General features: G+C 37.0%; 2 protein-coding genes across 3 annotated transcripts; both read left to right on the forward strand.

Annotated features, from left to right (window-relative positions):
* Positions 1-1,489: 1,489 nt before the first annotated feature.
* LOC145770717 (beta-1,4-mannosylglycolipid beta-1,3-N-acetylglucosaminyltransferase brn-like) lies at positions 1,490-11,226 on the forward strand. Of its 2 annotated transcripts, none has more exons than XM_082582414.1 (4): positions 1,490-1,707; positions 2,804-2,934; positions 4,057-4,279; positions 10,337-11,226. In XM_082582414.1, the coding sequence occupies exons 1-4, from the start codon at positions 1,595-1,597 to the stop codon at positions 10,431-10,433; spliced, it is 564 nt and encodes a 187-aa protein (XP_082438540.1). In that variant the 5' UTR covers positions 1,490-1,594; the 3' UTR covers positions 10,434-11,226. The 2 variants fall into 2 exon arrangements, with proteins under 2 accessions (XP_082438540.1, XP_082438539.1); XM_082582413.1 differs by lacking the exon at positions 10,337-11,226 and adding an exon at positions 7,047-8,732.
* A 4,948-nt stretch (positions 11,227-16,174) lies between these two features.
* LOC145770832 (beta-1,4-mannosylglycolipid beta-1,3-N-acetylglucosaminyltransferase brn-like) lies at positions 16,175-26,880 on the forward strand. Its single transcript, XM_082582563.1, has 4 exons — positions 16,175-16,431; positions 17,063-17,193; positions 24,386-24,608; positions 26,144-26,880. The coding sequence occupies exons 1-4, from the start codon at positions 16,319-16,321 to the stop codon at positions 26,712-26,714; spliced, it is 1,038 nt and encodes a 345-aa protein (XP_082438689.1). The 5' UTR covers positions 16,175-16,318; the 3' UTR covers positions 26,715-26,880.
* Positions 26,881-27,409: the final 529 nt, after the last annotated feature.

Here is a 27,409-nt window from a genome sequence, read left to right on the forward strand (position 1 = left end):
ATTATAAACAGTAAAATAATAGGCTATTAAATTCACATAGGTTGGGTTTAGTTTTTGAATTTTTATCTTCGGACTGACAAAGCCTTGCTAGATTATTCCTAGTAGTTTCGCATACTTGTAGAGGCTCTTGACGCAGGGCCGGTTACCGAGATTGACAGAGTGAAGTTTTCCGATTGTTGAAGTGTTGTTGCCAGGGAATTATTCCATTCACTAGGCTACATGCCGCTGAATGGAGGGCAGTCCTGAAATGCGTTGCTCAAGCGCACATCCCGAGAGACGAACCAGCGCCGCGTGATCTTGAACCAGGAGCGTAACCACTGAGCTAACGGGTCGGACTAATAGGTGAGTCCCATACTTGATCCAAACATCGGGGGATGAGAAAAGAAGGTACATTATCCTACTGTATACTAAGCCATTGCACTAAGTCAAGTTATTGCACTAAGTCAAGTCAAGTTATTTTGTTCCAACAGCGCCATAGTAAATGTAATTGTCAAAACAATGCATTGTACAACTGTTGGTTAGATTAATTAATAGATTAGCGCAATCGGGATGGTAGCGAAAGACCACAAGCAGTCATCTAGTCAGCCACCACTCCATAACAGTAAATCTAATTACACATTCATACACACAGGTGTGCAGAGGCAGGCACACTACTTCAATGAATAAAAAGGGTTCGCCACTGAGATTGAAAAACAACTGCTGTTGGTTTGAATATCCATTCTGAGACTGAGTAAGCCGAGGATGAAGATTCAAACCAGCGACCAAGAATTAATCAACGACCAATATGTGATTGTGTGCGAGAACAGGCCACAGCACTCGCAAAAGTTTTTTTAAATAACGGAGAAAAACGTGAATACCACCACCGAATTGCAACAATTATTATGTAAAACATACAAAAACAGGACAACTTGATACAACTGTAGAGAACAAAAAATAAGACGTTCGATACGATGATATAAAGGTGGCACTTGACATGATCATAACTGAGGATACTACATTAGCGAAACCGAAATCGATTTGTGATTACAAAAATGAGGCTGGTAAACTGCTTGTTGCGTCGAGTAACAGGACGAGACTAATGATATGAGACAGTCAACCGCTTCAAGTCGACAGTTCGCTGGGTTGGTTCACAAAAGCAGAAAAATTTTAGTAGTCAACTGCACTATGAAAGAAATAAGCAGACCTGCTGCAATCTGACGTCACAGTGAGTAATTGCATAGCATTATGGCAGCCTTTGTGCTTGTATGTTGCTTATAGCTTGTAGAATTCTGTGTAATGACTTCTATGCTCAGTTTAATGGTTTCCGCTGAAACAAAACCAATATCTACCCATCTCAGTTTTGTTTGTTAATCTAAGGTTGGTTGCCAGGTACGGTATGACCAGCAATTTCAACAGCTTTACGATGTGATCAACGCTTGCAAGCTTTTGCACAAATGCTTAGGAAATGTTTTCAAGATTTTAACCTGTTTATAAACTGTTTGTAGTGTCAGAAAAATAATGACAAAAACTTTGACAATCCATAAAGTTATCAAATACATCGACAAGCTTAAGCAATAAAAATTGCTTCATTGGACATTGAAACTCACATAATCCCATGAAGCTATTTGGAGTATTCAAGTTATTTGTGTTGTGCTTTGGGGTGCTTATGATGATATTTTACATTGAATTGATTTCACTAAACCTGCTTAACATTGACTTCAAAAACAAGTAAGTTTAGGTCACTCTAGAAAAATCATTATAAGCCTCGTTACTCAATGCAACAAACAGTTTACCAGCCTCATTTTCTTTATCTTAAATCGATTTCGCTATCACAGCATCCTCAGTATGCTGTGATAGTGATATCTGTGCTGTGATTGATATCCTGTCAAGAGTCTTGAGTGTGTCTTTGACCTGTCAAGGGCTCTTGACATGATCATACTGAGGATGCTGTGATAGCGAAATCGATTTAAGATAAAGAAAATGAGGCTAGTAAACTGTTTGTTGCATTGAGTAACGAGCCTTATAATGATGATATGAGACAGTCAACTGCTTCAAGTGAACAATTTGCTAGGTTGGTTCACAAAAACAGAAAATATTTATGAGCCAACTAGAAAAATCGTAATAACTTATAACATTTCACTGAGAATATTAGCCCTACAGAAGAAACTTTGCTGTTAATCTTTGAATAAGAATCTTTTGTTTGAAATAAATTGTTGATTGGTTTTGAATCTTTATTCTCGGACTGACAAAGCCTTGATAGGTTATTCCTGGTAGTTTCACATACTTGTAGAGGCTCTTGACGCAGGCCCGGTTACCGATATTGACAGAGTGAAGTTTTCCGATTGTTGAAGTGTTGTTGCCAGGAAATTATTCCATTCACTAGGTACCGCTGAATATGCGTTGCTCAAGCGCACACCCCGAGAGTCGAACCAGCGCCGCGTGATTTTGAGTCGGGCGCTTAACCACTGAGCTGACGGGAGAACAGTTATTAGGATATTAGGTTATGTTGATAAAACGAATTTATTTTGCTTCATTTGCATCAACGCTGTTTCAAATGCGGTCCTACTATGTACCAAGCGACCCTGCGATGGAAATCTTTCAGCCACCAAATGCCATAGCAAAAGAAGAAATTTATGCCATTTCTTACTTTTGTAGCTAGAGAATGATTACTTTCAAGACACGTGGAATACAATGTGCAAATATCGGTGTGATTTGTAATTTATTGTGATGTTCAAAACGAAATATTTATACAATATTGACATATACTTACTATTTCTATATCTATAAATGTGAGGTGGTCATTGATTATTCCTTTTTCTTACAGAATCTTTCCACCTATCACATGTCTGTCACATTGCAGCAATAACAAGACAAGAAGAAACAAAGTCTCGTATTTGATAATTCCTAAAGACTTCAATTCCTCTTTTTTGTTGAACACATGCATGAAAGGAAAAAGTGAGTCGCTTTTATTCAAAACACAAATACATGTTTACGGTTTTCAACTACTATTAGCAACATAGTGCAGCAATGTGAAAATAAGTTTGGCAACCTGACTTAAAATTCACAAATTGAACCCATATAACTGCCATATAATACTATAGTACTAGCTATGTAGTTCGTTACTTAAGGACATCGCTGAACGAAAGTGAAAAATTGCCTTAAGTTAATATTTCGTGTTCAAAAGACAACATAGGCTATTGTAACTCAACGCTGTAACTAGGAGCTCGTGTCAAAAGAAAACATGACTGAAGTGAGACCAGTTGGCCATGCAGTTGATACAACTGTGTTATGCATCGTTTATGCCAAATACAAGCGATCGCGAGTATAGATATTACATAACCAGTTTTAGAGAAAATGATTTGATTTAATGAGACCACTAGCTCTGTTCTTCGATCTCAAAGAATAACTCGGCCTCCTCGTAATACGGATCGAGAAACGCTGAAGAAAAATCCTAGTAAGCCAACGGAGCTCTGGCACTAGCAATGGCCTGTGCTAGTAAATCATTGCTCAAAATACCTTCAATTTAATCGTGTAACACATCAACCGGAATTACCAATCTAACAAATAAATTGTCAATGTAATTTTGTAGTGTATTGAAAAAAAAAGCTTGCATGCTTGGTCAAAAACACTAACTTAATTGTAGCCTACCTTACCCTTAATGTGCAGTTTTGGTAGATAGGTTGTTTTGATGATCTATTAGTAAACAAATCTAGCAAGAAGACATTATTATAAAAGTTTATTATTTAGTAAGTTATGTATTACTGTATATATTATATTAATAATAAATTATATTGTTTATATATATTATATTATAAAGTATACATAATATTGTTTATGTCAGTATGTTATTTACCATTAATTATTTTGTAACAGAGACAACTGCAGATGTTTTTTGCTTTCTTTGTTGGTCCTTGCCAATCATTTAAATTTTAAAAGACTATAAGATACTTTGTTTTTGTTTATTAATTTTAAAGTTTATGAGGTACACAAAGGTTTTTAGATTTGATTACTCATATCTATGTTTTGTACAAAATATACTACGATTGTTTGATTAATTTTATTTTGTTACATTTTTAGCTATTACTTGGACAATGTATACTTTTGTCAAGTCTGCTGTGTTTAATTTTCAAAATCGTGAAATCCTACGCCGCACGTGGGCGTCACTGAGCTACATCAATGGCTGTAGGCTTGCCATTGTGTTTGTGGTTGGAACAACATCTCAACGAAATCAAAATTTATTGGAAGAAGAAATCCAGCGATATGGAGATATTTTGCAAATAAATTCTTCTGATGGATACAAGTAAGTTATCAATTGAAGAGAGGGATTGGGATTGTTATGTTTAACTTCAGCTGGTGGTTAAAGTCGCCCTTGTTGCACTGGCAAGTGTTGATTGTAATTGTAGCCTATTTTTGTAGTATTTTCACATACATTTTTTTTATTTTTTCGTCTCTTTTCTAGGTTTGGTGGCTGTGCAAATTAAACACAGTGACATTCAAACACTGTTTTTGCATATTTTAAACCTTTTAGTTTTGCCATCTTTCCCTTTTGTTGGTGCCAAATTCGTGTGTTTACTTTGCTGTTCTCTACATGTTCGCGCCAGCAATGAAAAATAAATTGAATTCAATTCAATTCAATTTTCAATTCAACACATTCGTGGAATTGAAAGACTTTAAAATTTACCGACTATTTGTCGAATCTTTGTTTTCAACAAAACGTCATTTCTCTTTTTATGCTAACAGAGCAATAAACTTGCGTTCACATTTTTTATAGCAAAAAGGCTTGTAGTTGTGTTCAACGCGTGGCATGTAACAAATATAGAAATAGCACTCGAGCTTTTGCAAAAATCTATATGCCCAAAACCTGGCAACTCTTAGGCCTATACACAGGTCATTCCAATGTGCAAGCTTTGAACTTGACTGGAGGACGATCTGCTAAACATGATTGCAGTTAGAAACGTTAATAAAAGTTGATAGTCTGAGAAATAATTAAAAAGTATAGTGTTTGTGCATATTTTATGTGATCTTACACTACTTTTGTGCTACTGTTACCATGTCAAAATTGAACTGGTTTTGGCACTTGGGCTAGAAATCGTAGAGCATCTGGCAACACTTGTAAAAGAAAAAGAGATGTCATTTTTTTAGTGAAACCAGAAGTTTTCAAAGCAATTTGAGATTCACCGATTACACTTTAGCTAATTGGTTTCTCCCAACTAATAACTACCATTTCAAAGAGAAAAAAGTACATCTTATCTAGAATTTGAAACCAAAATTACGTGGACCTCAAATACTCATTATAATAGGTCTGTGCCGGTCTTTGGGATGTGCAAACCGTGCGATCGCACAGGGCCCGCAAATTAGGGGGCCCGCAATTTACTCAGAAAATGCAGTAATTTTGTCATTTTCAAAGGAAAAATTCAACAAGTGAATTCAGCAAAGGAATTCGCAACAAGAAAACATAGAGACTCAACGAATTCAACCTATTTCGTCGCCTGAATATTTCGCACCCTAAAAAGATCGAGAAAAAAAACGACATAGCCGAAATCGCTGATCGGACTTGCCGCAAACATTTGAAAATTTCTCGATCTTTTCAGGGGACGAAATAAGTCGAAATTTAATTTTGTTACACGATTTCAGGGGACGAAATAGGTTGCATCCAGACTCAACATACTGTAGAGACATAGCTTTATTTCCGAAAAATGCCAAAGAAAGCATGATCTTATCCTTTTGCTATGCCACCGGACAGCACCATTTCACAGTAATATTCATACCTAAATTTTTGTTGAACATGCTCTCAGAATGTCCCAAATTCAAAGTAATTTTTCAAAATTTTCTTGGGGAGGCCCCCCAGACCCCCCGCCGCTGGTTGTCGTCTTTGACGATCACGCCGCCACCGCCGCCCCTCCCCTTTCAAAGTACCTAGCTACGCCACTGAATTGGATTATTGTCATTGGGGCCCGCAAAAGCATATTCCGCACAGGGCCCGAAAAACCCTAAGACCGGCACTGAATAGGTCAAATATTCTCTTCTCACCACGGCCACGTCTATACACAGGTCATGACAATATGCAGCTTAAAATTTGACTGAAGGCCGATCTGTCAGTAGCCAAAATTGCTAGTATAAGTTAATAATTTGAATATTAATTAATAGACTTAGCCTTTGTGTGATTTTGAGTTATTTCTGTGCAGGGGCGCCGAAACGATTTTTAACTGGGAGAGCAGGATTATGAAAAAAGGAGACTTTTGTTGCTGAAAGGCCAATTTTCTTTAACTTTTAAGATAAGATATAGCAATTATGCTCATCCATGAGCTCATCATCGAGTAACGATACAAGTGTCCGGTATACAAAGAACAATGGCATGGGAGGGCATCATGCTATGTTATGATGATGTAGGCTAATTACCTACTGTGATGCAGAATTTTGTGTAGTGAATATTATTTTGAGGCACAAATGAAAGATTATAATTAGTCTAATAGCTGAAGTTGTTATATCGTATTGTAAAATGTGCATTAGCTTACATGACTTTAAAAGGGCACCATTGCCCCCCTGTCCCCCATCCACAGAAAAATTGAGGGCAGAAGGGGCATCCACCCCCCTGCCCCCCTCTTTCGGCGCCCCTGCTTCTGTGCTGTGCTTACCTTCAAATAACGGAGTAGATTTTAGCACTAGTGCTGGAAATTCAAAAAACGTCTGGTAACATTGGTAAAAGGGGAATTTTTGTCTTTTTTTTAAAGTAGTATTAAGAGTTTTGCAGTGTTTTGAGGTTCAGTGATCACATTTTGGCAATTTGAATTCTCAGAACTATCATTTCAAAGAGATATAAAGTGAATTTAGCTTATTGTAGATTTCAAAATCGAAATTACATCGGCCTTCGATCAGACCTCCAGTTCGCACGTTATCAAAGCCTCTCTCTAAATACATCGCTATGATTCGCACCTTGACAAGACCGCTGTGTAGAGCGCCGTGGCCAAAAGCAAATATTAGTTACGCAGTCAATTGTTCTACTGTGTCATCACAATGCAAAGAAAGAAGCAACTGCGATTATGCTTTTTTATTGTTGATTGTTACAGAGATGTCGCTCACAAAACCTTAGCTGGGATGCAATGGGCGAGTGAAAATCTTCCAGATGATTATTTTTACTCTTCTGCTGATGATGACTTTCTTGTAAGTCTTGGAGGAGTCCAAGAAGCTATAGATAAATATCGACAATTTGTTGCTGAAAAAAAGTGGACAGAATTTCCTATACTTTGCATGTATCAATCTCGAATAGGTGATACGCCTGTTCGAGACAAAAATTCAAAATATTATGTTTCACATGGAGAATACATTTGGCCACATTGGCCAGACTATTGCCTAGGAGGAATGTACACCACCTCCGTGAAAGTTGCCAGTATGTTATGGGAAGCTTCCAGGACTCAACATGTAATCAAAATGGACGATGTTTGGATAACTGGAATATTGCGTGAAAAAATTGGAATGCCCAGACAATGCGTTCAAACCATTAGACCTACGGTAGCTGTACATTATATGGGGTTCCGTTATAGAGATTCTGTTAATCTGAAAGTATACATTACTAAAGATTGGAATGAAAAGTTTAAATTTTCAAACGGATCCGTTATTTGTCGTCACGATGATTTATGATTAATTATTCTAGAATTCGTTGCTTATTTTATTTTTGTTGCGTCACAAATACAGTGAGCATTATGCAGGCTAATAACTAGAGCTGTCCGAAATGAATTATTTGTATCGACCCAAAAGTCAATGTCTTGGTTTCATTTCAAAAGAAAAAATATTTTGGTTTCGTGGTGATTCCGAAACCATTTATCACTTTATTCAAAATAAATCGTTGTATTTGAGTAAAACACTGAAGAAGCCATTTTTGAGTTGGCCGAATCTTTAAAAGAAATTATGTAAGTTAATACCCCTTGCTAATTGTATGTCACATTCAATATCGTTTGGTACCATTGTAAACTTGTGCATCCAAGTTAAATTTATCATTTCATGTAGGCTACCACTTTACAACTGGAACAGATGTGAGGAGAGATCAACTTTTCCTTTACCATATTTCCAAGTTTTACATTGAAAAGATCGGCAAATCACTGCTCAGCAGAGCTGCAGCTGCTGAAAATGAAATTTTGAGTCAATATACAATAAGTTAAGGTTAAACAGTAAATACTATTGATACTACAAAAAATGTTCAATGCGAAGCAGAGGGAATTAGCCTATACGTCAAATGCAGTGACTAGTCTTTAAAACCCTTACAGGTTGTTTCGCCTTTACCGTGTGATGTGTATTGCATGTACCTCTGTTGGTGTGTGTCGGTTTTTTGTAAATCTCTGTGCCCAAATAATGTATAAGTATCTCTGTATAATAATAATGATGGTGTGGCAAGCACAGTAATGCTTTATCACTTTCATGACAACTCACGTAACAAAGTGGGGTATAATGAAGCAATTTGTAAAAGCACTCGATAAAGATGGAAATTGTTTCAGATATATTTGCACAAAATTTCCAGGATTAACAATGGAAAAGTTAAAAGCTGGCATATTTGATGGACCTCAAATCAGAAAACTAATCAATGACCCAAACTTCCATTCTTCTATGAATGACAAATAAGTGAGTGCCTGGGATGCTTTTGTGAAAGTTGTTAAGAATTTTTTGGGACATAAAAATGCATCCAATTACAAAGAGCTCGTGTCTAACTTACTCAAAAGACTCCAGGATATTGGTGTTAACATGAGCATCAAACTTCATTTTCTGCACAGTCATCTAAATAAACTACTTTTCTGATAATCTTGGCGATTTGAGTGACGAGCAAGGGGAGCGATTTCATCAAGACATTAGTGAGATAGAAGTCAGATATCAAGTCAAGGGGAATGGGATGCTACCATGCTAGCTGACTATTGTCTATTAAACGCGATGATGCTTTTGCAATTCACTCTCGTAGATCTCTTACGCGCAAGCTTATGGCAGACATTAAGCAAAGTGAAGAATAAGAAGCTACCATACTTATTAATCCTATGTTTGTGTGTACGTTTTTAAGTTCTTTGTTGGCTTAATGCTGAAATTGATTTATGTCTTTTGACAATATATTTGACCAGTGGTGTAGCTAAAGGGGGGGGTTCAACACCCCCCCCCCTTTTGGCACGCGTGTGACGTCATGATATTGAAAATGATGCTTTCAGTCTCTTTATGTCTCTAAAACAAAGTTTGCCCAATTTTAACCGAAACTGCATTAAAAGAGCGAGTTTTGCCAATACCAAACATTCAAATATCTCAGCCAGGAATTAGCAACAAGAAAACATAGAGACTTAGCTTTATTTTTGAAAAATGCCGAAGAAAACATGATCTTATCCTTTTGTTATGCTACCAGACAGCACCATTTTACAGGAATATTCATACCTACAGTTTTGTTAAAATGCTCTCAGAATGCATCAAATTCAAAGTAATTTTTCATAATTTTCTGGGGGAGTCCCCCCAGACCCCTCGCCGCTAGGTGTCGTCTTAAACGAACACGCCGTCGGACTTCGCCCGCTGGCCGTCAACCCCCCCTTTCAAAATTCCTGGCTACGCCACTGTATTTGACTCGTGAATAGATTCCACATGAGCAATTATGCGCAATAGCATGCAATGGAATCGCCGTAACTAGAAAACTAGACCTGATAGACAAAAACTGACTGCATTTTCGAAATCAGCGACCACAACTTAGCTAAAAACAGTTGAAATATCTTCGGCACCACAAATTCAAAGTGTCCTTGCTGTGATCTGCTCTAGACTAATTACTAAATAAAATCATTTTGTTATTATAAGCTACCGTACTGTATGGATTTGTTTCATACATCTTTGACCGGTGGCGCCGGCAGAACGGGGGCGGATATCATGGACATTTTAACGATTCTCTTAATTCTGGGGAAGTCGATCGGAATGTAGATTATCATTTACAACACATTATGATGGTTTACTTAATTTTATACAAAAAGAGTGTATCATGTTTTATACATCATATAGATTACATGACTGGTGTACAGTCTGACTTAATTTATAACCTTGCAATTAACCAAAACGTGGCTACATTTGGCTGTTAAATGGGCAGTGTTAAAGTTAATGTTAAAGCGCATCGCATGTATCAGTGCAAGTTAGACATTATTACTTTTTCCAACCAAGCATTGTAGCGTGGACACACATTGTTTGGGTACAATCTGAGGGAGGGGGAAAGTCGGGCAACTTTCCCTGAGTCGGGTGCCTAATTACTGAGCTAATTTGGTGGAGTGAGAACAGTCCTAAAAAACACTTACTCCACTAACTTAATCATACAGAGAATGGACTGTTTAATGGACAAACTTCATTTTCTGCAATGCAGGAGATGGACATGCACAAGTGGGGCCTGGCTCCTTCATCAGAATGCGAGTGTGGTGCCACGGAACAGACCGCAGACCATGTCATCCACCACTGCCTAACCCACCGGCCTCCACACGATGCGCATGGTCTGAGAATCCTGGACGACGAGACTGCTGAGTGGCTGAAGATTTCCTGCCCTCCAATCTAGCATAGAAAGATCGCTCATACGCCATCATCATCATCAATGGACAACTTATGAATTTAATGAAATTAAAGAAAGATGCAATCAAACTTAGAAAAGGCTGAGAAAGACTAAAGAATACTAAAGAATAATACACTATCACAACAAAATATGGACAAATCTAAACATTTGAGAAACTTGCTTAACTAGCTCACGCAAACTGATAATAACTAACAATTACGCAGCACAACGAGTCAAGTATTTGAGAGGTAAAATTAATTTTCTTTTACTGAACAATTGACTTGAGTCCTTGATTGACTTGATCGAGTCCATTTCTGAACAATTTTAATTGTATGATTGGTATGGGCTGTATGATTAGCCAAAAACGTTAGCTTATTGTTTTTGTTGTTATAATGTTAAATGTAGTGTTGTTGATGGGTTATGTCTGTTTATGGAGTAAAATGGTACGCTATTAAATTCACATAGGTCGGACTGACAAAGCCTTGATTGGTTATTCCTGGTAGTTTCGCATACTTGTTTGAGATTGACAGAGTGAAGTTTTCCGATTATTAAAGTGTTGTTGCCAGGGAATTATTCCATTCACTACATGCCGCTGAATGGAGAGTAGCCAAGTCCTGAAATGCGTTGCTCAAGCGCACACCCCGAGAACCGAACCAGCGCCGCGTGATCTTGAACCAGGAGCGTAACCACTGAGCTAAAGGTCGGACTAATAGTTCCATACTTGATCCAAACATCGGGGGATGAGAAGAGGAGGTTCATTATTATACTAAGCCATTGCACTAAGTCAAGTCAAGTTATTTCGTTTCAACAGCGCCATAGTAAATGTAATTGTCAAAACATTGCATTGTACAACTATTGGTTAGATTATGGCGCAATCAGGATGGTAGCGAAAGACCATAAGCAGTCATCTAGTCAGCCACCACCCCCATAACAGTAAATCTAATTACACATTCATACACACTAGTGTGCAGAAGCAGGCACACTACTTCAATGAATAAAAAGAGTTCGCCACTGAGATTGAGAAACAACTGCTTTTGGTTTGAAAACCCATTCTCAGACTGAGTAAGCCGATGATGAAGATTCAAACCAGCGACCAAGAATTAATCAACGACCAAAATGTGATTGTGTGCTAGAATAAGCTACAGCACTGGCAAACGTTTTCCTGAAATAATGGGGGAAAATGTGAATACCACCACCGAATTGCAACAATTATTATGTAAAACATACAAATATAAAAATAGGTTATCCTTGGCACTAAATTCACATAACCTATCACTAAAGGTTGCAGGAGGATGGCAGCACACATTTCCACAATATGTTAAAACAGTAACACGCTTATTCTGATTGAACTAAAAAACAGCAGCAGCGTTATTAGTTCGAATTAACTACCAGTCGCTAACTATAGTTGCTGTAAACGCTAAAGTGATCTTCACATGCACTGGACCAAATTTAGCTGGTGACACATAAAAAGGAGGAGGGCAAATACGACGAAACAAGTAGCCTAGGCTATATTGAAGACAACTGTAGAGTTTTAGCCAAAATTGAATAGATTGTGAAAATGGAAGTTATTGCCAAGTGCAAAGTAGCTATTGCAAATAGTTGTGTATGCAGTATATTTATCATGACATCGGCAAAGTCGTTTACTGTTCAGAATTTGATTTCTTCACGTGGTGGGAGTGGAGAACTTTTCGTCAGTTTAAGGATATTCTCATCATCTCACAAGTAGAACTATTCCACCATTTATTTGACTGTTTAACGTTTTATAACCCAATAAACTACGTCATCAATCTTTCCAAAGTCTCCTTCAACAGAACTAAACAGAATTGTGACAAGGCTGTTAGGCAACTGCGTGGTTGAACGCGTGATGAACCTTGACTTGATATTGTCGACTTACCCAATGAACTGAAACAGAATAGCCTACTTCACATGGCAACTCATGCAGAAAAATCACGTAAGGCATTTGTTTGGTCAAGTCAAACAGGTTAGTAATCTTGTTTTAAAAGGCTGTGTTTCCGTGTTCAAATCAGCATCTGACAGGTAGGCTACGTTAAGTTTACTTCTAAGCTTGAAGTAGTGTACAAGAATTAGTTAGAGCTCTAGTCTAACTTCTATTCACAAACTTGGTAAAGAGATTACGCCATTGAAACATAGCTTTCTGTTTAGCGAGATCTTCCAGGGATCAGCACAAGACTGACTATTCCCTATAGCAGGGGTCCGCAAATAGTGGGTCGCGACCCAAACTTGGGTCGCGAGACCATCCACAGTGGGTCGCAAAACGGTTAAAACTTACCATAAATATAACTTGTATGGCAAAAATAAATACAATCATAGAGTTTTTGATGTGCTGAGTTTTGTACAATTTGGTAATTTAGGCTACAAGAAAAATTATACTTTCGATTGCATTATAGGCTACAGTAATTAAGCCCACAGTTTTATATCTGGAAGACACCTTGAGGCAGGGCATGAAAACTCTCTCAGCTTATCTCCAGAACTGGCGACTGAAACTCAGCGAAACCAAAACATTGGCGACAGCTTTCCACCTACACAATCGGGAAGCTGATCGTGAGCTACAATGGAAAACTTCTGTCCTTCTGCCCCGAACCAAAATATCTTGGGGTGGCACTAGACAGATCGTACACATATCGCCAACATTTGGTGTCACTGCGCAAGAAAATGACATCCAGCGCTGCACTACTCAAGCGCCTGGCAGGCCACAGCTGGGGGCGAGGGCTGACACTTGCGTATAGCAGCCTTAGCCCTTGTCTACTCTTCATCAGAGTACTGTGCACCTGTTTGGTACTGCAGTGCTCACTGCCATAACACCGACACTGCCATAAACAGCGCCCTGGGCACAGTGACCGTATGCCTGCGTCCAACACCATTGGACAATTTTGCCATTCTTGCTGGCATCCAACCTGCTGAGCTTCGTCGTGAAGAAGCCACTCTGTTTCTTGGCCGACGGGCACTAGAGCCTAACCATCTTCTCCACCACAAGATATCTGCTCCCCCAAACCAGCACCCCAGTCGACTGAAATCAAGACACCCATTCGTGCCAGTCGCTCAATTTCTGATCAACGAAGCAGATGAACTTCATCTCTGCGGCTACTTGGGCGGACTATAAATGGAATTATGAAGGGAAGTCAAGTACCACCAGACTTCATTCGTTCATCCCCGACGCCGACACATGCCCCATTGGCCTGACACTACAAAGACAAGCATGAGTGCGCCTCAACCGTCTTCGTACGGGTGTCGGGTTTTTCCGCTCATCCATGCACCAATGGGGAATCGGCCTCTTTCTCTTCCTGTGATTGTGGTGCCGAGGAACAGACTGCAGACCACATCATCAATGATTGTACCATCTCCAAACCATCTAACAGAGTGGAAGGTCTGCGTGTGATGGATGATGAAACTAAAGACTGATGGCTTCTCTCTATAGTAGCCTTCCAGTGTATTCCGGGAATATCTTGAGTCAGGGGCGGTAAAAGGATTGAGTAGACCCTCGGCCCAAGAGGCTTGCACGACGAAGCACAAGGTTAACAGGTCCACCCGCTTATTAAGCCTAATTTGGTCCATTTCGGAATTACTGAAGGTATAGGAGTGGTAGAAAATTGTCCCCTGCTTAATAAGCCAAAATCGTCCGGTCCCGATGTGGCCGTAATAAGCGGGGACCACCGTATTGGAATTGATATTACAGTATTTTGCAAAGTGTTTTGCGCAAAATTATGTACTTCCGAAACGTTTGGGTCGCAAAGATTTCGAACGATTGCTTTTTGGGTCGCACCAAAAAGTATTTGCGGACCCCTGCCCTATAGAACAGCAAGCATTGCGTTTCGCTAACCATACCAGAGTAGTCTATGCACTAGCCATCAAGACTTTTCCAAAATTATACGTTTCTCTGCAGTCGAATGTAAGAAGAATTGACTGCGATAGACACCGGTGTTTCGCTTCTCTTACCTTTGTGAAAAGAAAACTACAGTAAGAATTCCTTCTACACAGGTGAGAATTCAGTTGACTGGCAAAGCAGTGGCCAAGAAACCTGTGGCATTCATTAGGGGTGGGCTACGATTTTCCTTCGACGTGCATCCTGTTAATCATTTCAGATACGTTCGTGAAAGAACCAGGATTGACGCTCAAGGTCAAAGGTGGCAGAGATGATAGCGACAGCAGCTGAACAACGATATAATGAACCAACTGGAAATTGCTCAACAGCAATATTAGATAATTTTTTATCCACTTAACCGAATCTCCATATCCTCTATTGCAATTTTTCTTTTTTCAACCCTTTATTTCTATGTTATTTTCTCACATAAAAGTTTTGCTTTGATGTTAATATTTAAAGGCTTTATATCCGCTAGCGTTGCCGTGTAATGACTAACAGCATTGTGGGCCCAAGATCTTACTAAAGGACCTGAAACCGACCGGAAAGAAACTCTATACTATACCGCATCTTTCGGAGCTAACATGCTGCTTTGAAAAACAAATTGTTCTGTTTTTGCCTAGACAGGGGGCGCTTACAGACGTGCCATGCATAAGATGAACGGGAAGATTGGCTTCCTTACCTTTCTGTGCTTCGATTGCTCAGTTAGTTAAGCGCCTGACTTTCGGACTTCCTGAGTTTCTTTCAAGCGTAAATGACGATTACGACGAAGAAATAGTTTTAGTTTCAATTGCTAAAATCTTAAACTGTGCATTCTGATCTGAATAATATTGATGTTATCGCTCTTTAAATAAACATAACTGATTTGTTTCTCATGCCATAAAGGAAATATTACCGAAATACAGTAAGCAGTGCACAGAAAGAGTTTGCTCGTAATAAGACAAAAAAAAATTAAAAAAATTTGTTTTACAAAACACTTAAGGTAAAAGAGGCTGTTGCGAATCAAATGGAAAAACAACGTTTATAGAGAAAGCAAACCTGACATAATCTGTAGTTTTAAACGTTTGGCTTACAGTGTAGCCTACCACGGAGCTACCAATTGATAGATACCGGTACTTACATTTAGTCTATCTACACCATAGTCTCTATACACCAGTGATTTTCAGCCTGTGGTCCGCGGAACACTATAGGACTACTGTTCCGTAAAGATCGTCAGGTGTTCTGCAAGAAATTTATTAGTTTGACTAGTGTTCCATAGAGCACCGGCCGAAAATCAAAATCACAATTCACAAGAGCTTCGCATATGTCTTTCTGCAATTTCTACCCGAATATCAATTTTGTGCTCATTCAAACAGGATCAGATATCGCACGGAAAAAGCTTAGGGAATAAATTGTTGTTGTGTTATTTATTTTATTGCATCATTAGAAAGTTTCGTTTGGTGTTCCACAAAATTAGTGGTCCGTGGATAAAAAAAAAGACAAACGATCAACATTAAGAAAGAAACAATCAGATCTGCTGCAATCTTATGTCAGTAGGCTTCATACGGTGAGTAGTTGCATAGGATAATGGCAGCCTTTGTGTTTTCATGATACCTAGCTTTTAGACTTCAACTTGATGACTTTTACATCTCAGTTTAATTGTTTCCGCAAATAAAACCAATCTACCCATCTCATTCTTGTTTGTTAAACTGAGGCTAGAATACAATATGACCAGCAATTTCAACAGCTTTACGATGTGATCAACGCTTGCAAGCTTTTGCACAAATGCTTAGGAAATGTTTTCAAGATTTTAACCTGTTTATAAACTGATTGTAGTGTTAGAAAAATAATGACAAAAACTTTGACAATCCATAAAGTTATCAAATACATCGACAAGCTTAAGCAACAAGAATTTTTTCATTGGACATTGGAACTCACATAATCCCATGAAGCTATTTGGAGTATTCAAGTTATTTGCGTTGTGTTTTGGGATGCTTATGATCATGTTTTACATTGAATTGATTTCACAAAACCTGATTAACATTGACTTCAAAAACAAGTAAGTTTAGGCCACTCTAAAAAAATCATAATAACTGTAACATTTCGCTAAGAATATTAGGCCTACAGGAGAAGAAACTTTGTTGTGTATCTTTGAATAAAACTATTTTGTGTGAAGTAAATTGTTATTAGGTTATGTTGATAAAAGGAATTTCTTTTGCTTCATTTGCACCAACGCTGTTTCAAATGCGGTCCCACTATGTACCAAGCGACCCTGCGATGGAAATCTTTCAGCCACCAAATGCCATAGCAAAAGAAGAAATTTATGCCATTTCTTACTTTTGTAGCTAGAGAATGATTACTTTTTAAAAAGACACGTACAATACAAATGTGCAAATATTGGTGTGAAGTGTAATTTATTCTGCGGTTCAAAACGAAATATTTATACAATTTTTCGAAGTGAAATTATCCATGATTTCGATATTTTCAATTTTCTTTTTTTACGTTCTCGAGAGAAAACAAAAATTTCAAAACACAAAAATGTAAATCATACCAGAACTTAACAAAGTCTAGTTTTTTTAGATTATTTTAATCCAAGTGCTCTAAGTTTTTAAATATTGATTACTTAGGCCTACTACTATTTCTATATCTATAAATGTGAGGCGGTCATTGATTATTACTTTTTCTTACAGAATCTTTGCACCTATCACATGTCTGTCACATTGCAGCAATAACAAGACAAGAAGAAACAAAGTCTCGTATTTGATAATTCCTAAAGACTTCAATTCCTCTTTCTTGTTGAACACATGCATGAAAGGAAAAAGTGAGTCGCTTTTATTCAAAACACAAATACATGTTAACGGTTTTCAACTACTATTAGCAACATAGTGCACCAATACGAAAATAAGTTTGGCAACCTGACTTAAAAATCACAAATTGAACCTATAAAACTGCCATACAATACTATAGTACTAGCTATGTAGTTCGCTACTTAAGGATATCGCTGAACGAAAGTGAAAAATTGCCTCAAATTAATATCTCGTGTACAAAGGACAACCCAGTTGGCCATGCAGTTGATACAAATGTGTGATGCATTGTTTATGCCAAATACAAGCGATCGCGAGTAGATGTTACATGAGCAGTTTTAGAGAAAATAATTTGATTTAATGAGACCACTAGCTCTGTTTTTGGATCTGAAAGAAAAACTCGGCCTCCTCGTAATACGGATAGAGAAACGCTGGGAAAAACCCTAGTAAGCCAACGGAGCTTTGGCACTAGCAATGGCCTGTGCTAGTAAATCATTGCTCAAAATACCTTCAATTTAATCGTGTAACACATCAACCGGAATTATCAATGTAACAAATAAATTGTCAATGTAATTTTGTAGTGTATTGAAAAGAAAAGCTTGCATACTTGGTCAAAAACACTAACTTAATTGTAGCCTACCCTACCCCTAATGTGCAATTTTGGTAGATAGGTTGCTTTGATGACCGATTAGTAAACAAATCTAGCAAAAAGACATTATTATAAAAGTTTATTATTTAGTATGTATTACTGCATATACTGTATTATATTAATAATAAATTATATTGTTTATATATATTATAAAGTATACATAATATTATTTATGTCAGTATATTATTTATCATTAATTATTTTATAACAGAGACAACTGCCGACAGTGGCGTAGCCAGGGGGGGTTTTGGGGTTTAAAACCCCCCCCCCCCCCCCTTTGACACGCGTGTGACGTCACGAGAATGATGCTTTCAGTCTAAAACAAAATTGTCTAATTTTATACAAAACTGCATTTACCAAACATTCAAACATCTCAGCCAGGAAATAGCAACAAGAAAACATAGAGACTTAGCTTTATTTCCAAAAAATGCCAAAGAAAACATGATCTTATCCTTTTGTTATGCCACCGGACAGCACCATTTTACAGGAATATTCATAACCACATTTTTGTTGAAAATGCTCTAAGAATGCACCAAATTCAAAACAATTTTTCAAAAATTTCCTGGGAGAGGCCCCCAGACCCTCCGCCGCTGGGTCGTCAACCCCCCCCCCTTTCAAAATTCCTGGCTACGCTACTGACTGCAGATGTTTTTTGCTTTCTCTGTTTTTCAATTTGTCGTTCTGCTGAATGGACGTGTTTTTTTTTTCTCTCTTCTTTCTGCTCTCTGGCTTTGGGCGTAATGCCAAGTGAAAAATCAAGAAAGTCTGGTACTTCTGTAAGAAAGGGCGACTCGGACAGCTCTACTCAAGACAGTTTGGATAAAATGGTTGAAAAATGCTTGCCTAGAGTAGAAGAATTGATAAACAAAGCAATGGCAAGACTGGTACAACAGCATGAGGAAGAGGTTTTACTACTTAAAATTGAAATTGAGCAACTAAAAGACAGACAAAACTTTATATGCAATAAATATGAAGAGTTGAAGAAACAATACGAGACCGTGGTGAAATCAAACAAGGTACAGGAAACTGAAATTGGAAAGCTAAATACTAGTACAAAAAAATTAGAATCCAAAACAAACGAAGAACGTATCAAATTAGATAACCTGGAACAATACGAAAGACGACAAAATCTTGAGTTTGTAGGAATACCTGTGAGGAAAAATGAAGATGTTTGCAATATTGTCATTCAATTGGCCAGCAAGCTTGATGTCGAAGTAAAAGAAGATGATATTATAGCAGCACAGCCACATTGCCTACAACAGAAGGATAATGCTAAACCACCTGCGGTCATTGTGCGCTTCAGCAATCGCAACGTGCGCAACCGCATCTATAAAAACCGCAAAGCTGCTCGAGACCAAGTATTCCCAATAGAAGGAATGGGACAACTATACATCAATGAAAATTTAACACAGCAAAGAAAAAGGCTTTTTTGGCTCTACAAACAAGAAGCAAAAAGCAAAGAATACCGATATGTTTGGACTACAAATAGACGGATATTTGTGAGAAAGAGTGATGGATTCGATTCAATTATGATTAACAAAGAAGACGATCTAAAAAAGCTGTGATGGTGAGTGTATTTTTTCCTCTTTTTCTTTACTTATTATTTTTACTCGTTTTTAACTGCTTTAGAAATGTCACATTTTGCTTTGGAAATGTCATATAATTCTTTAAATAACCCTGATAGCAGTATGACACAATTAAATGATCAATGGCTTGACAGTGTTGAAGATCTTGATGATACATGCAAATTAATTGGTGAAGATGAATTGTGTCACCATTTTGGTAACAATAATCAACTGGATATTATACATTTTAATATTCCTAGCCTTAGAAAAAACAAGGAAGAAATTGAGAGAGTGCTCACTCCATTAAAAAGACCTCCAGAAATAATTGCCATCTCTGAAACCAAACTGAAACCTTTTGATCCAATTGGTAATATAGCACTACCAGGGTACCAATTTGTCCACGAGGACTCCATTACAAATGCTGGGGGAGTCTGCCTTTACAATAGGAATAACATCCTGTACCAAGTCAAACATGACCTAAAACTCAACATTGAAGGCTGTGAAAACTTATGGATTGAGAATATTTGTGGTGATCAAGGCAAAGGGAAACTAATCATTGGTGTCATCTACAAACATCCCAGTACATCCATCAAAATGTTTATTGATTCATTTAGTGATACGCTACACAAGTTACAAAATTCTAAAGGACTTTGTGTGATAGCTGGTGACATGAATATAAATATTTTAAATTCTACAACAGAAAATATTTTAAGCTACAAAAATCTTTTGCAAAGTTTTGGTTTAAATAGCCTAATAGACATACCAACACGGATTACATCTCATTCCAGCTCGCTGCTTGACCATATCTATACAAAATCCACTCTCAATATAAAATCTCAGGCCTTTGTTATTCAAAGCGATATCACTGACCACTTTCCTGTAGCTGCTAAATTTCCTTTAGATAATCACTTCAAGTCTGCTGAAGACACTCACATCCGGATACGTAGTATGAAGAATTTTAATGAAAACCAATTTGTAAATGATGTTGCAAAATCTATTGATAACAGCATGACATTCAATATGACACCACAAGAGAAAGTAATAACCTTGGAACAGATTATTAATGATGAAACCAACAAGCATATGCCCTATACTAAACTCAGCAAAAAAGAGGGCCGGCTATATTTGAGACCATGGTTGTCAAGAGGTATTCTATCCTCCATCAAAACGAGGAATAAAATGTAGCTACAAGCAACTATATAAATCTAACTTTAAGAGTAATGATTTATACACCAAGTACAAAAATTATAGAAATCTGCTTAGGCTACTCATGTGAAAGAGAAATCGAAGTCTAATTATTATAAAACTTCAATAAACAAAGAAAGAAACAACTCTAGCAAAACATGGAAAATAATAAATGAAATTACTGGCCGTACAAACAAAAAACATAATATACAATATGCAACCAACTTTTCATTAAGTAATGGTCATGAAGTTACAACCGACCCGGTGCAAATAAGTAATACATTTAACACATATTTTACTCAAGTGGGACCTTCACTTGCAGCCAAAGTTCCAAAAATCACTTCTAATCCATTGTCCCTGATGAGAGGCAGACTTCTCAATTCCCTGCACCTAGAAAATACTGATGAAAAGGAAATTTTAAGCATTGTCAACAGCTTAGATAACAAAAAAGCAACTGGTCCAGATGGCATCACTATCAAAACAATAAAAAGATTGAAGTATGTCATAAGCCCAATCCTAGCTTCTATAATAAATGAATCTATGACAATAGGTAATTTCCCTGATAGCTATAAAATTGCAAGAGTGATACCCCTTCATAAAGGGGGAGTAAAAAATAAAGTTGATCAATGCAGGCCTATTTCCATCTTAACATGTTTTTCCAAAATCTTTGAAAAAATCTTTCATAAAAGGTTAGTAAATTTTTTTGAAAAATTCGATGTTTTGTCCCAACAACAGTTTGGTTTCAGAGGTGGACATTCAACCACATTAGCTGCTACGGATATCTATGAACAACTACTACAAAATTGTGATGATGATTTTGCTACATGTAGTATCTTTATTGATCTTGCTAAAGCATTTGACACTGTTGACCATGAAATCCTTTTAAAGAAACTAGATTATTTTGGCATCAGAGGAAATGCTTATAATTTATTAAAGCCTTACTTAAATCACCGTTACCAGTTTGTGCAGTTTGGTACTACAAATTCTAAATATGAAGAAATCAAATGTGGTGTACCCCAAGGCTGAGTTCTTGGTCCACTGTTGTTCATTATCTACATTAATGACCTTAATCACGCTTCTGAATTTAAGACTCGTTTGTTTGCTGATGATACACTACTATGTATTAAGGATAAAAGCCCTACTAGATTGCAAGAAAAAGTGAATTCTAACCTCCTAATGATTCAAAACTGGATGCATACAAACAAGTTACGGTAACAATTAATGTAAGCAAAACCAAATACATGTTGTTTGGGTCAAAGTTTGTCCGAGAAAATTCAAATCTAGAAATAACTTTTCAAAATACCAGTTTGCAACGCTCTGCAGGGGTTTAAGGTTTTATTGGTGATTTAAAGGTTTATAACCCCTGTGACAGCAGATACGCTGCTGGCATAACAAAGCTTTGATAGTACAAAGGTAACACGATGAGTCTCAAGTTCTTTTATTCGTGAGTTCGAATTGAATTTAGATTTGGAATTTGAAAAGTTATCTTATGAGTCTGAGTTAATTTTCAGTTATGTTATGAGTCTCTGTTAAAATTGTTTTGTGCAGAGGTTTCAGAAAAAACACTTTCAGAAAAAGGAAAAGCAAGCAGTTACGTAATTTAAAATTGGCAAATTTCAACAATGTGTTTACGAACTAGGGTGAACTCCTGCTAGTGAGATTCCATTACAGAGGTGAACTGCGGGTATCAGTAGCGTAGCCAGGAATTTTGAAAGGGGGGGGTTTTGACCACCCAGCGGCAGGGGGTCTGGGGGGCCTCCCCCAGAAAATTTTGAAAAATTACTTTGAATTTGGTGCATTCTGAGAGCATTTTCAACAAAAATGTGGCTATGAATATTTTTGTAAAATGGTGTTGTCCGGTAGCATAGCAAAAGCATAAGATCATGTTTTCTTCGGCATTTTTCGGAAATAAACCTAAGTCTCTGTGTTTTCTTGTTGCTAATTCTTGGCTGAGATGTTTGAATGTTTGGTATTGGCAAAACTCGCTCTTTTAACCCTTTAAGGGACATAATATTTCTAAGAAAGCTTTCTTCCAAATAAACATGTTTTGTAGTTTAAAATGGCGACTTAAATTGATTTTAAGATTTTTTTTTTTTGTTTTTTTTTGTTTGTTTTTATAAAACGGTATGGTACACATATGTACCATTGTCCCTTAAAGGGTTGCAATTTTGTTTAAAATTAGGCAATTTGTTTTAGACTGAAAGCATCATTCTCAATATCGTGACGTCACACGCGTGCCAAAAGGGGGGGTTGTAACCCCCAAAGCCCCTCTCTCCTTTGGCTACGCCACTGGCGGGTATACTGAATAAGATTGAAAGCAATAAATGGCCATTTTAACAGTCTCACTTGGGAAAGCTGCGGGTGGTAGGTTATTTGAGTAGAAAATGATCCATCAAAATTATCCCGGTGCACAACAAGTGAGTTTTCTTAAGAAACGCAACTATTTATTCTCACTGTTGGGTTCCTGGGTAGAAAACTATTTATCAAACTATATTTGTGCACAACAAGTGAGTTTTTAAGAAACGTAAATGTTATGTGAGAATTACACTTTGCACAAGGTTGAAAGCAGTAGATATTCATCACGGGTCCCTACAGCACAAACACCTACAAATACTTAGGAATAACATTTGATGAGTCGTTATCATGGAAACAGCACATCAATATAGTCTCAACAAAACTTTCTCAAAGCTGTGATGCTCTATATCGATTAAGAAAGTACGTAAATTCCCAGACATTAAGAGCAGTTTACTATGCTCTAGTTCACTCCCACCTAATGTATTGTATTATATGTTGGGGTCGTGCGTCTAAAATGGAACTGTATCCTTTAAATCTGGTACACAATCGCATCATTCGCTGTTTAAACTTCACCAAGATTAAGGACAGAATTGCCACCAAATCTCTTTTCAATGAAAGCAACTTGCTACAAGTCGAAGACATGTTTTTAATAGAAGTATGCAAACTTGTTTATAAAAGCAATAAAGGACATCTACCAGCAATTTTTTTGGACATCTACCAGCAAACTATAATACCAGAGGTGCTAAGAAAGATATGCTTTTTAAACCAAGAATGCGTACAAAGCTTGGCCAACGCTCAATTAAATTTCTTGGAACAAATTACCGAACAGCTAAGAAAAGTTCAAACAATTAGTATGTTTTCTAAGAAATTAAAACTGCACTTAATGTCTGAGTATAGGTAACTGGTAGCCTATAGTACCATCAAATTGCTTCTACTTATTCTCACCGTATCTCGCTAATTACTGTATATTCGCTTTTGTCTTACCGGTATGCTGTGTTGTGTGTTGCATGTATATTGTATATGCCATTTTGTATTTTTACATCATTTCTAGTATTCCTGTTTTTTTTATATTGCACTGTTAAATTTCGTATGTGTATTGTTTTTTATGTTGTATATAATATATATCTATCAATCAATCAATCAATATTTGCGTTCAACTTCGACACCGTTCCATTTCAAATAAGCCATGACACCACACGCGCGTGGCAGACTTGATGACCAGTTCGGTCCTTCTGTCACTCCCATCATCATCAGCAAACAACCTAGCTCACATTGTAATCTTGCATTGTTTTTTTTTCGCATGTGCTGATGATGCAAAATAAAAGAACTTCTTCTCTTCTCTTTGTTGGTCTTTGCCAATCATTTAAATTTTAAAAGACTGTAAGATACTTTGTTGTTTATTAATTTTCAAGTTTATGAGGTACACTAAGGTTTTTAAAGTTGATTACTCATATCTATGTTTTGTAAAAAATATACTACGATTGTTTGATTAATTTTATCTTGTTGCATTTTCAGCTATTACTTGGACAATGTATACTTTTGTCAAGTCTGCTGTGTTTAATTTTCGAAATCGTGAAATCCTACGCCGCACGTGGGCGTCACTGAGCTATATCAATGGCGGTAGGCTTGCCATTGTGTTTGTGGTTGGAACAACATCTCAACGAAATCAAAACTTATTGGAAGAAGAAATCCAGCGATATGGAGATATTTTGCAAATAAATTCTTCTGACGAATACAAGTAAGTTATCAATTGAAAGACTTTAAAATTTAACGACTATTTGTCGAATCTTTGTTTTCAACAAAACGTCATTTCTCTTTTTATGCTAACAGAGCAATAAACTTGCGTTTACATTTTTTATAGCAAAATTATTGCCATCTTTCCCTTTTGTTGGTGCCAAATTCGTGTGTTTGCTCTACCGTTCTCTACATGTTCGCGCCAGCAATGAAAAATAAATTGAATTCAATTCAATTTTCAATTCAACACATTTGTGGAATTGAAAGACTTTAAAATTTACCGACTATTTGTCGAATCTTTGTTTTCAATAAAACGTCATTTTTCTTTTTATGCTAACAGAGCAATAAACTTGCGTTCACATTTTTTATAGCAAAAAGGCTTGTAGTTGTGTTCAACGCGTGGCATGTAACAAATATAGAAATAGCACTCGAGCTTTTGCAAAAATCTATATGCCCAAAACCTGGCAACTCTTAAGCCTATACACAGGTCATTCCAACGTGCAAGCTTTGAACTTGACTGGAGGACGATCTGCTAAACGTGATTGCAGTTAGAAACGTTAATAAAAGTTGATAGTCTGAGAAATAAATAAAAAGTATAGTGTTTGTGCATATTTTGTGTGATTTTACACTACTTTTGTGCTACTGTTACCATGCCAAAACTGAACTGGATTTTGGCACTTGGGCTAGAAATCGTAGAGCATCTGGCAACACTGGTAAAAGGAAAGGGATGTCTTTTATTAGTGAAACCAGAAGTTTTCAAAGCAATTTGACTTTGAGGTTCACCGATTACACTTTAGCGATTTGGTTTCTCCCAACTAATAACTATTATTTCAAAGAGAAAAAGATACATCTTACCTAGAATTTGAAATCAAAATTACATCGGCCTCTAATATTCATTATATAGCCTAATAGGTTCTCTTCTCACCATGGCCTCTATACATAGATCATGACAACGCGCAGCTTAAAATTTGACTGAAGGCCGATCAGTCAGTAGCCAAAATTGCTAGTATAAGTTAATAATTTGAATATTAATTAGTAGACTTAGCCGTTGTGTATATTTTTTGTGATTTTGAGTTACTTTTGTTCTGTTGTTACCTTCAAATAACAGAGCAGATTTTAGCATTAGTGCTGGAAATTCAAAAATGTCTGGCAACATTGGTAAATGGGGAATTTTTGTCTTTTTTTAATGTAATATTAAGAGTTTTGCAGTGTTTTGAAAATCAGTGATCACACTTTGGCAATTTGAATTTTCTAAACTATCATTTCAAAGAGATATAAAGTGAATTTAGCTTATTGTAGATTTCAAAATCGAAATTACACCGGCCTTCATTCAGGCCTCCAGTTCGCACGTTATCAAGGGGCCTCTCTCTCTCTAAATACATCGCTATGATTCGCACCTTGACAAGACCGCTGTGTAGAGCGCCGTGGCCAAAAGCAAATATTAGTTACGCAGTCAATTGTTCTACTGTGTCATTGTGTAATCACAATGCAACGAAAGAAGCAACTGCAATTATGCTTTTTTATTGTTGAATGTTACAGAGATGTCGCTCAAAAAACCTTAGCTGGGATGCAATGGGCGGGTGAAAATCTTCCAGATGATTATTTTTACTCTTCTGCTGATGATGACTTTCTTGTAAGTCTTGGAGGAGTCCAAGAAGCTATTGATAAATATCGACAATTTATTCCTGAAAAAAAGTGGACAGAATTTCCTATACTTTGCATGTATAAATCTCGCATAGGTGATACGCCAATTCGAAACAAAAAATCAAAATATTATCTTTCATATGGAGAATACATTTGGCCACATTGGCCAGACTATTGCCTAGGAGGAATGTACACTACCTCCGTGAAAGTTGCCAGTATGTTATGGGAAGCTTCCAGGACTCAACATGTAATCAAAATGGACGATGTTTGGATAACTGGAATATTGCGTGAAAAAATTGGAATGCCCAGACAATGCGTTCAAACCATTAGACCTACGGTAGCTGTACATTATATGGGGTTCCGTTATAGAGATTCTGTTAATTTGAAAAAATACATTACTAAAGATTGGAATGAAAAGTTTAAATTTTCAAACGGATCCGTTATTTGTCGTCACGATGATTTATGATTAATTCTAGAATTCGTTGCATGTTTTATTTTTGTTGAATTACAAACACAGTGAGCATATGCAGGCTAATAACTAGAGCTGTCCGAAATGAATTATTGGGATCGACCCAAAAGTCAATGTCTTGGTTTCATTTCAAAAGAATAAACATTTTGATTTCGTGTTGATTCCGAAACTATTTATCAATTATTATTAATCAAAATAAATCGTTTTATTTCAGTAAAACACTGAAGAAGCCATTTTTGAGTTGGCCGAATCTTTAAAGTAACTTAGCCTATGTAGCCTAAGTTAATACCCCTTGCTAATTGTATGTCACATTCAATATCGTTTGGTACGGTACCATTGTAAATTCGTGGATCCAAGTTAATTTTATCATTTCATGTAGGCTAGGCCTACCACTTTACAACTGGAACAGATATGAGGAGAGATCAACTTTTCCTTTACCATATTTCCAAGTTCGGCAAATCACTGCTCAGCAGAGCTGCAAAAAATAAAGTTTTGAGTCAATATAGGCCTACAATAAGTTAAGGTTAGGCCTATACAGTATATACTACTGATAGCCTACTACAAAAAAATGTTCAATGCCAAGCAGAGAGAATTCTGTCAAACGCAGTACGGTACCGTAACCAGTCATTAAATCCCTTACAGGTTGTTTCGTCCTTAATAGGGTCATTAAAAGTTTCTCATTCAAATAAAAT

Source organism: Aplidium turbinatum, chromosome 5 (genome assembly GCF_918807975.1).
Source record: "Aplidium turbinatum chromosome 5, kaAplTurb1.1, whole genome shotgun sequence".
Lineage (NCBI taxonomy): Eukaryota > Metazoa > Chordata > Ascidiacea > Aplousobranchia > Polyclinidae > Aplidium > Aplidium turbinatum.